The 11,721-nt window shown below is 37.2% G+C and overlaps 1 protein-coding gene across 1 annotated transcript; it reads left to right on the top strand.

Moving 5' to 3' along the window:
• Positions 1 to 3,111: 3,111 nt before the first annotated feature.
• On the top strand, positions 3,112 to 4,065 carry LOC101438463 (olfactory receptor 51J1-like). Its single transcript, XM_058306418.1, has one exon. It carries the CDS (start codon positions 3,112 to 3,114, stop codon positions 4,063 to 4,065), a length of 954 nt encoding a protein of 317 aa, XP_058162401.1.
• The last annotated feature ends 7,656 nt before the right edge of the window (positions 4,066 to 11,721 follow it).

Below are 11,721 nucleotides of genomic sequence, written 5' to 3'. Positions count from 1 at the left end.
AGCGCTGAGTGAGTGCATATACCCCTGATATTCCAACCCTGACTCCTGAAGGAGCTTCCGAAAGAAGTCCCGACTCCACTCCACAGTTTGAAGCCGTCAAGATTTTACCCAGTTATAGTTAGCTCTCTAGTATCCTAGACCTGCATGATGATGAGGTGGAGTTCTTCCTAAATCTGATGATAGGTGTAGAGTAAAAGAAAAATATCATAGAATGCTTTGTGTTCAGGAAACATTTTTACCATCATATATTCTTGGGTCCATCACACAATGCATATGTCTTATTTGTAAGCCTCATCTGTTAAGTGTGAAGTTCTTCCCTCTCTCACAGCTGTGATCTGATTATCGGTGAAACAATGGCAAGGAAAGAGCATTGTTAATAGAAAGGTGGGGATAAATCTCAGGGGTTTTCCACTTCTGACTTAATGTATGATAGATGTCTTCTGAGAAACCCTGAGAGAACTGAAGCCAGGTGGGGGAAACTAATATTCACTGATGGCTCAAGACTCATGTTAAAACTCAGAACCACTGTCTGAGTTAGGTATAACATCTCTATCATTAAAAACTAAGGAACAAAGGTAGGCACAGAAGTTAAGTAGGTAAAATGATGCTGCACTCACCAGTCACATCCAGTTTTATCCTGCTCCAGGGGTATAGTATGCACATCACCACACTCTCTTCTTCCAGCTGATTTTTTGTGTCCTATCACAGTGGTGAAAGACTGAGTGATCCTTTTTCTTCCCACTCATCTTGAAATGTTCTTTTTGAACAAATCTAAAACTAAGAGTGTTACTTGCCTTCCAGGACCTTTTTCAAAGAGACCTGATTCTTATCTGGCTGGGAAAATTCTGCAGATCTGTGATGAGACCAGCACAAAACAGTAAGAGAGATAGGAATAAAGAAACCACAAGAGAAGAATACTGATAACAGAAGACCCAAGGTTCAAGTATCATTCAAGATTTGTCCCTTACCATATCAGGTCATTTGGGATATGGCAAGAAAGATACAGTTTAAAAGTATAGTAAGGAAGCAAATAGGAGAAACCACTGCTCAACCAGAGGCAGATCATTATTTTTTCCATTTAAAGAGCTGAGGAAAATATGTTGGACTATAGGAGGTGAGGCAATAACACAGAAAGGTGCATAATAAATGGGAAACTGAAATGCCTAAGTCCTTCTGCCATGGGAAGTTTAGATAAGTGTGATCATTTCTTGAAGACAAAAATTTGCCCCTGAATTTCCCCATCTTAAATCCTAGTATAGTCCTCAGCACAGAGTTTTTCTTAATCTAAGATCTACTGAGTTAACCTACAGTAGACCATGATAAGTACTCCGGGATTTTGTATTTAGAGAGGCAAAGGACTTTTTCTTTTGTACCACATATTTTCATGAAAGGAAGTATTATAGAAAAAAAATCAACAACTGTAGTATCCTAGTATACCAATTGTTTGCAATTTTTTTCAGGTTCTCTTTCAGTCCTTGTCAAAGTGCAGTCATATATACTCAATACCATGATAATTTTTTCCTACACCACAATATACCCCATGTCCCACGTAGCCCGGAAAATTTCTAATAATTCACCAGGTCTCAGCTTAAATATCACTCCCCACAGGACGCTTTCCCTGGCTTTCAAGAATTAATTAGATTATTCTCCTTATGTCCCTATCATTGTATACAGACCTTTTATTTTTTAGAAGTTAATCATAACTAGCCTGGAGAGAGGAAGACTTAAAGGTATGTGATGACTGTATTTGAATATCTTTGAGAGAAGAAGAATTTGCTTTGTAATCTGTGCTTCAAAGAGGCAAAGATATCCTGTGTAGGTCTAGGATTTTCTGTGTTGCTAGAGTCCTTGACTGTTCTTTAGCATAGAGGAGTGCTAATTGTTCAAAGACCTGAAGATCAAGGAAGAACTTAATAATAGCAAACAAGAAAGAGTTAAATCCCTGTTGCTGGAGAAATTCAGCGGGGGCTGAATTGAAGTTCATATCATGAAAGTTCATGGAATTTCATCAGGGAAGATAGAGACAGAATATTGGCACGTGTGGGAAGTTATATGTACATGAGCGAAGAGTAAACCTGTGTGTATGTGCATGTGTGACTGTGCAGGCACGTGTGTGTGTATTTGGTGGATAGTTAGAAAATACCTTCAGTGATATCTCCAAACTTTTAAGTCCAGGATTCTATTGTTATACTTGCCCTGGTCCAGACACTGCTCTGCCCACACGAACCCTTAAAAAATAATTTAAAAATCTAGTAGCATTTCTATTCCCCTATTTGCTGCTTTCTCTCTTGCCCAGAGGAGCACTCCATGAAAATCTGTTTAAGTTCCTAGCAGTGTTGCTTTAGTGTATTCAGGGATGTGTTTTAGCCAGAAAAAAGTCCCTATGGATGAGGTAGATTTTCATCAGGATTTGTGAGTAGAGACATGGTGGACATCATGATTGGAGACTATCTTGGCCAGTCTTAAAGTATGTGAGTAAATCTACCAACCAGGTTCCTGCCTTCCATCTTGCTTCATTCAGGCATTGCACATGTTTCCAGTTGTTTCCTAGTCCTTTCAAAGATCATAACTGCTATGCTCAGTGTGGGTACAAGCTCCAACTATTTATAGTATAATTCTATAGTTACTTGTTCCAGGCTATAAACACCGCCATTCCCTCAGCCTTGCTTTGGGCCTCAGTTATTCATACATCTAAATTCACTCATCAGATATATTTGAACAGTTTCAATATAGCAAGCTATGTATCTCTTATTTTATAGATTTGCCAATAATATCTCTGTTCACTTGTCCTGACATCATTCTATACTATATGCTGGGATTACATACTCATATCTGTCTTCCAAGATTTACATAATCCAAAGGTAGCCATTTATACCTTAGCTGATGCAAGGTACACTCAATTTAAAACCATAATTTCTATCAGCCTAAAACTTCTCTATGATGCAGACTCTACCTTATTCAGAATGAAGATGTTCTGATAATAGCCATTTGTCAATTTTCATGCATAAAGCCTTCAATCACTGAGAGTTGTGAACTTAATAATAATATAATCTCACCAGTTTGTTTCTAATTTTCAGATCAACACTGATCCCATGGGATCACTGGTTTAACATGAAGAACTTCAGTAGCTCTTTGGGGTTCTTACCTACAACATTTATTCTGGTTGGCATCCCAGGGCTGGAGGCAGAGTACATCTGGATCTCCATTCCATTCTGCCTGATATACATCATCATCTTCCTTGGGAATGGCACCATTCTTCATGTCATCAGGAGAGACCCTCATTTACACCAGCCCATGTACCTCTTTCTTGTCATGTTGGCACTGACTGAGGTTGGTGTCTCTGCATCCACTCTGCCTACAGTGCTAGGCATCTTCCTTTTTGGTACCAATGAGATCAGTTTTGATTCCTGTCTTTTCCAGATGTTCTCCATCCACTCCTTTTCCATCATGGAGTCAGCTGTCTTACTGGCCATGTCTGTGGACCGTTTAGTGGCTATCTACAGCCCACTGCGCTATACAGCCATCCTTACCTTTCCCCGCATCACTTGCATAGGAGTTCTCATTGGGCTGAAAAGCATTATCCTCATGGCCCCATTAACCTTGCTCTTATGGCGCCTGCCCTTCTGTGGCCATAATGGCCTCTCTCATTCCTACTGCCTCCATCCCAACCTTATCCATTTACCTTGTGGGGACATTACTATCAACAATATCTATGGGCTTTTCATTGTCATCTCTACCTTTGGTCTGGATTCACTGCTAATTGTGGTCTCCTATGGACTCATACTCTATACTGTACTGTGTATAGCCACTGGGGATGGACGGAGGAAAGCACTCAACACCTGTGGTTCACATATCTGTGCTGTACTTGCGTACTATGTACCTATGATTGGATTGTCCATGGTGCACCGCTTTGGGCATCATGTGTCCCCACTGCTGCAAGTCATTATGGCCAATGCCTACCTTTTCTTCCCACCTGTTGTCAATCCCATTGTTTATAGTATTAAAACCAAGGATATCCGTCATGGCATTGTTCGAATGCTATTAGAGAAGTGTGCTGCTGTTTAGCTAGAGGGGATTTTTTTTTTCCTGTAATCACCAGGGATCTTGGATCTCATGTTGCTCTTTGATGTTGTCTTAAAATAAGAGGCTGCAGTAGCTGCTGAGGGTAGGGAGAAGGAAGAAGAGATATGATGTGGGGACTTTTTCAGGACTTGGAGTTTTTCTGGGTGGTATTGCAGGGACAGATGCTGGACATTGGGTGGACTGGGGGAGAGTGTAAACTACAATGTAAACCATTATCCATGTAGTGCCGCAGTGCTCCAAAATTTATTCACCAAATGCAATGAATGTCCCACGATAATGAAATAGGTTGTTGATGTGGGAGGAATGGGGTGAAGGGGGTGGAGTGTGTATGAGGACCTCATATTTCTTGAATGTAACATTTTAAAATATATATAAAGAGAGGGGAAAAAAAGAAAGAACAAGAAAAAGAAAAAAATACATCAACAACAACAAAAAAATACTTGCTTGTTAGGAGTTTCCTCATAACCTGGCAGTGAACTGGAGTTGGGGCACAAGGGGTTACAGAGGATGTGTGACAGAAATTGATGTTATATCAGAAGGTCTCATGTGACATGAACTTTTCCATTGCCTTGCATCACTGGAGTAGGGATGCAACAACAATGATTTTAGGAAAACATGTCATTCTCCATAAAGAATATGAATCTGGAATTGGAAAGTGTCCTAGAAAAACTATTGAGCCCTTCTGTGGTAAGGAGAGAAGAAGTGAGGTGACTACATTCTGCTAAATTCTTGGTCTCTAAACTCAATAGCAAGAGGACATACTACCTATCTCTAGGTAAGTTTCCAGTACTGGCAATGATGTGGAATTCACCCAGTCACACCAATTCACTCAACTGAGGGTCCCAAAGATTCCAAATCTTATTCATTATGGCAAATTATGGAGGCCTTCCATCTAGGATGCACAAGCCATTAAAGAGATGAAATTCTTCTTTGTAGAAATTAATAGTTTCTGTCAGGATAATAATCTGAAGACATTTGAAATAATGTAATAAGTTTACATTTATATACTTAGGGAAAGACTATAAGGTTTTTGAGGTGCAAATATATACTAGGCATTTTAGGTTTATTATTTCAGCTATTACACCAATTTCCTTATGAAGTAGATTTATGGTGGTTATTATTTTTCAGATAAAGTAAGCCTCTTTCTCAAAGACCAGTTTAAGAAAAAATAAATAAAAGTAAATAAATAAATAGTTAACTTTGTAATCCATCTGGGTGATACTCGAGTCTAGGCTATTAACCTCTAAACTATACTGTCAATGGAATGAGAACTGCAGTTCCAAGACCCGTTTCAGTAGCTATGCAAACAATATTTTTGAGCAGGTTTTGTAAGCTAGTCATGATTCTTCATGCTACACATAAATCAGTGAGACAAGACTGTCTCACCACCTTTCACCACTTCCTGCTTAACATACAGCCTTTCTCTCTTTCTAACAGCCCTCGCCTACTCCCTCACAGTTCACTTTGCACGTCTCTACTTTTTTCTGCACTTCCCCCCTCTCCCCTGCTTTTTCACTACATCCTGCCTAGTAAACAGCCTTTCTCAAAAGGCCCTTTTGCCAGCAACAGCCTACGGCTTAAGCTCTAGGTCTGCTCATGCTCATGCAGCTAACTGCCCCTTCCCACGTCACCCGCCCTCTCTCAGCTTTATATAAACAGCTACTTCTCCAATAAAATTAGACTTGCGCATAGTCTTCGTCTCTGTGGTTTGTTCCATCACCGCGCGTCTCTTGAGCGTTGAGCCGCCTGCTGCCGCCCGGGTCTAGCCGTGGCGTAGGCCCGACCCCCGGCAGCAACTCACCCGTGGGCCAGCAACTCGCCCGCGGCATCACAGCGACTGCCGACACAAGACAACATCCTTGGAGTTTGGGAAATATTTTTTGCCTACTTTTCTCTTCCTGAAATAATGTTTCAGAACCAATTATGAAAACACTTTATAAAATTCCACATGCAAATAAATATATTATTTGTCTCTGAGATTATAGGTGAGTCCTCAAGCCTCTTATAACTCATTATTCCTGTCCTGAAAGCCATTACAGGCTTTATATTTTAGGGCTAGATAAGAGTTTTTCCTTAACTGTTTGTCACATCATGTTCAATTTAATGGAACTCTGTCAGTGTCACACTAGAAAGGACTCCATCTTATGTGGTGCCCCTTCTAGCTCTGTGCTCTGCAATCTTCATCTCTATTTTCCAATGACTCAGGCTCAGAAATAAACTGTGAGACAACCTCAGGATCAGACAGAATCCTAGGAAATTCTACTGTGAAAATAGTCTAAAAGTCTCTGGTTGTCTATGAAATTGAGTAATGAGAAGAATCTTACATGACTGTAGAAAAATATAAATGTTGGCTCTATCCTTTATCTACACTCATACTTATTCTCCTAACTTTAGATCTAGGTGTTTTGAAATTACCTTGACCTTTTATCTACTCCACAGAACAGAATTAATAGTCATCATATGCAGGTTGGCTATAGGAGTGCATTAAGCAACATTCAGGATCACAAAATATAAGAAAAATACATGAAATATTATAATTGCTTCTGTTTTATCAAGGGTAGCTTGGTTTGTTTCAGACCAATTCTGCCAAGAACAAGGAATGTTAGAAATATATTTTTAAAAATTACTTCAGGGAGTATCAAAGGCAGTGAGGATGTAAAGGTCAAAAAACTAGAGCAAAGGAAAGCCTAGAGAAGTGAGACTGATTATTTGATGCCATTTTTCCCATTAAGATCTTTGTAAATTCAAAAGCAATATCTGATAAAATGAAAAAAGATTACAACAGTCTTAAAGGATTGGAGAGGAGGGCAAAAGAGGAAACATGGGGACCTAAAAGGAATAATGATCCAGGTAAACACCTAAGCTTTTGGTTAGATTCTAGAATCTTTGTATCATTAAGTAAGGAAAAACCAGAAGTAGACCTGCCTCACAAGTTGTTGAAATCAACTCACTACCTAATGTTACTATATCAATTATCTATAAGAATTAGGGTGATCAACCATTCTAAATTTCCTAGGACTTTACCAGTTTTATAAGAGAAAGTACCATATCCTGGGAAACCCCTCAGTCCCAAAAAACCTGGAATGGCTGGTCACCCTAATCAGAAGGAAAGGAAGATACAACCAACACCTTAAGTTATCATCATAAATTTTTCATGGCTCTATTAGTCAGGGTTCTCTAGGGAAACAGAACTGATAGGTGAAATATGTAAATATAATTAGATTTTATAAAATTCTCCCATGTGACTACAGGGATGCATGAATGCAAATTCTTTAGGGCAGGCTATAAGCCAAGAACTCCAATAAAGGTCCTTGATGAGTTCCCCTGGAGAAACTGGCTGTCCGAAGTAGACATGGGAATTCTCTTTTCTGACCACTGAAATCACTTCTCCTTTTGAGGTCTTCCACTGACTGGATGAAATCTGTCTCATTTGTGAAAGCAATCTTAGTTGATTGTAGATGTAATCAACCATAGAGGCAAACAACTCACTGATAATTTAAGTCCATGAAATGTCCCCACAGTAACAAATAGGATAGTGATTGCTTGACCAAACAACAGGGCATCATTACCTGGCCAAATTGACATGAGCTTAACAATCACAATGGCATTCATTACAATAAAACAAGGACATTTCACATCAACTAGAAAAAAACAAAAGGGAAAGTAGCAATGTTTGAGGGGATATTGAGAAATAGGAACAGTTGCTTGTTTTGGTGGGTATGTAAAGCTGTTTATTGCTGTAGGAAAATCATTTGGCTGTTCCTCAGAAAGTTAAGTAAAGAAATACCACATGCTTTTGCAATCCCACCTCTAGGTATATGCCCAAAAGAAATGAAAGCAGGGACTTAAACATATATTGCACACCAATGTTCATAGTGTCATTATTCACAACTGCCAAAAGATAAAAAGGATAAACAAAAGGTGGTACACACACACACAATGGATTATTTGACCATAAAAAGGAATGAAATTCTGATACATACTACTTCATGGATGAAACTTGAAAACATCATATTGACTGAAATACACAAAAGAAAAATATTGTATGTTCTCATTTACATGAAGAAGTTAGAATATTCAAATTAATAGAGTCAGAAACTAGAATCCTGGTTACCATGGTCTGGGGAGAGTAAGGGAATCGGGACCTAATGCTTAATTGGTAAAGAGTTTTCATTTGTGTAGGTGGAAAATTTGGGGTGATGGCTGGTGGTTATGGTAACACAACTTAGTGACTGAATTGCATATTTGAAAATGGTTATAAAGGGAAATTTGGGGTTGATTATATGATACCTGATAATTTTTTAAAAAACATAGAAAGGTACAACCTAAACAGTGAACCCTGTTATATACTATGGACAGCAGTTAATGGTGCAATTATAATAATACTATTCATCAATTTTGTGTAACAAAAGTATCACACTAATTCAAAATGTTAATAAGTGGTAAAATTATGATGGGTAAATGGAGAACCTGTACTTTCTGCATGATTTTTCTGTAAACCTTTTATAAAATATAAATAAAAATTTAAACATGGAATAATAAAACATAGTAAATAATCTAAAATAAAACAAAAATGAGAGAAGACTGGGATAAATCTGTTAAAAATTGGAAGATGTTAAATATAAACCCAGTTATATCACTAAATGCATTAAAAATAAATGAATTTAATACTAGAACTAAAGACAAATATTATCATGCACAATTAAAAATATATGAGCTTCTTTTAATGTATACCTCAGATATAAAAATACAAAAACATATAAAGCACAAAGATTAAAAATATATTCCAGGGGAGCAGGTGTGGCTCAGTTGTCGAGCACCTGCTTCATGTGTACTAAATTCCAGTTTCAATCCTGGTACCTTCTAAAAAAAAGGTTTCATACTATCAATAACCAAAAGAAAACTGGAATCAGTATATCAGTTTCAGTATAATAATGCCAAGGCAGAGGCATTATTAGTGATAAAGAGAAAAGTTAATTTCAAGTTACATAAAACATTTCTAAATTTGCATATACCTAATTATATAGTCAAAAAATATATAAAGAAAAAATTGCCAGTACAACAAAAATAAGCAGACAAACCCTTAACATAAAAAGTGACAGATTTCATTACAACTTTCTTAATAACTGACATAACAAACATGTCAAAAAAAAAATCAGAGAGCAGATGTGGCTCAAGCAGCTGGGCACCTGCCTCTCACATGTGAAGGTTCAGGGTTCAGTTCCAGGTCCCTCCTAAAGAAGACAAACAATGAGCAGACAACAAGGAGACAACGAGCAAAAACAAGGATCATACAACAAGCAAGATAATGAGCAAAAGCAAAAACTGAGCAGGAAGCAAATGAAGCTCAAATGGTTGCCCCCACACACACATGGGAGGTCCTGGGTTCCATTCACAGTGCCTTCTAAAGAGAAAACAGACAACAAGCATACAATGAGCAAAAATAATTAGCAAACAGACAAGAGAGCCATTGGGGGTGACAATGGGAGGATGGGAATCAATAAGAACCAAACATATAAAAAACATGACTAAAAACCTTGATTAAATTAACAGCTAAATTCATGTGGAGACAGTGGCCTTGGCAGTTGCTGAGGGCAGGGAGAGGGAAGAAGAGATGTGATGTGGGGGCATTTTTGGGACTTGGAGTTGTCCTTAAATGATTTTTCAGGGACAGAAGCTGAACATTATATATCCTGCCATAACCCACCAAATGGACTTGGGGAGAGTGTAAACTACAATGTAAACTATAATCCATGCAATGCAGCAGTGCTCCAAAATGTATTCACCAAATGTAATGAATGTACCACAATGATGAAAGAGGTGTTGATGTGGGAGGAGTGGGGGGTTTGGTGGGGTGTGGTGTATATGGGAACCTCTTACATTTTTTAATGTAACATTTTTTGAGATCTACGTATCTTTAAAAAAAGACAATTAAAAAATAATAGTTTTTTTTTTTAAAAGAGCACTAAGTCAACAATTGCACACTATACATTCTTTCAAGTACGTATGGTATAGTCACTAAAATTGACAACTGGCATTATATTTCTTGATCTGAGTTGAGGACATAGAATGTATTCATTTTGTTGCACTTGCTTCCTGTACATGTATGAGGTGTGCACATATACTATGAACATTATATTCCAATAAGAATGCATATTAAAATACTAACTGCATTCCAGCCTTGTTAGAGAGGGTGGAATAAGCATGGCTGTGTGGTGGTGAAAGGTGAATCTCCACAGCTAAGTTAGCCTTACATGAATTTTCACCCAACCTTTGTTCTGAGCTCCACACATCATTGTACTGCCTTGCTGAGTCCCGGAAATCTCAAATTCATGAAACTTTGAGTTAGTAGAATTATACTTGTTTTACTGTGTACTTGTCCTTCTGTAGTCAAGTCCCATTTCTTATTGCTCTGCAATATCAGTTACCATTCACCCATATGCTATCCATATTCCTTTTTTAAAAAAATATCTTACTTGCTTTTGTTTTCTCACACATTTTAGCTTCCCCTGTGTTTTTTGTTGTATTACTATCACTAATTTAGATAAATTCACATGTTCACCCCACCTTATTTTCACATTGGATTTCCATATTTTGCTCCTTTTCTGTCTTCTGACAGATTTCATCTTTGTGAATTATTTTCCCTGTCTGTCTTGGAGATATAAATTTTATTTCTATTCTCATGGGTAAAACTTTAACATATAGGGTTTACAAAGCTCAGTTATTCAAAATGTCTTTTACCCTCATCACATGAAGAAATTAGCATGCTTTAGTTGACTATTTAGTTCCTTTTCTGCTATTTTTCATATCAACAATGATTAAGTGTATACCAACATTTTAATGTATATTTTATTGACAAAGTTAGACATTCATATAGCTCATATTTCAAATGATCTGAATGTGTGTATAATGAAAATATTCATTTGAGTGTATTTCAATCATTCTTGCTTTGCTTCCCAAAAGAAAAAAATTTCTTTCAGGACATAATATGCATAAACAATAAATCATAAACATGTATGCCTTTCCTAGTGAAAAATGTACCTCTATTTCAATTTTAATATGCACATATATCTTGGAGAATACTCATAATTAGTACATGGAAAACATCACCATTTATTTTTAAAGCTGCTTAAATTTACACTGAAATTGTGTAAATTCCAGTACATTGTATGCTACCAGAATTTATCTGCAAGTTCCCCAAAGGTAAATATCTAGTTTGTTTCCATTGCTGTACTTTAGCAAATCATGCTTCAGTCAACAAGCTTGTATACATGTCAACTTGCACATTTGTAAATGCATTCATAAAACAAATTCCTAGAAGTGAAATTGCTGAGTAAACCATTTTGTGTATTTAGCATTTTGAGGTACATTCATGTCATTTTCCTCCATAGAAGTTGTGCCTATTTACTGTCCTATTCAAAATTGTGAAAAGTATTTATTTTGTCACACTTTTGTCAAGGGTTTTGGGTTTTGCTGATAAGATGAATAAAAAGCCATATCCCATTTAGATTGCAATTCCTATTTTTCTTATTATGAGCAAGATTGAGCATCTTATCATATGAATTTACATTGTCATTTTTTAAAAATTTGTTTCTCTTCTTTGTCCATTTCAGGGGTCAGGAGTTTTCTTCTGTAAAG

The sequence above is a fragment of the Dasypus novemcinctus genome, chromosome 10, assembly GCF_030445035.2.
Source record: "Dasypus novemcinctus isolate mDasNov1 chromosome 10, mDasNov1.1.hap2, whole genome shotgun sequence".
In the NCBI taxonomy this organism is placed as follows: domain Eukaryota; kingdom Metazoa; phylum Chordata; class Mammalia; order Cingulata; family Dasypodidae; genus Dasypus; species Dasypus novemcinctus.
The sequence above is the reverse complement of the archived record's forward strand: the minus strand, read 5'-3'. Positions and strand labels throughout refer to the sequence as shown.

Bases quoted from the DNA above. Each gene is read 5' to 3' on its own strand.
- LOC101438463 (XM_058306418.1), top strand. From the start codon at position 3,112: ATGAAGAACTTCAGTAGCTCTTTGGGGTTCTTACCTACAACATTTATT.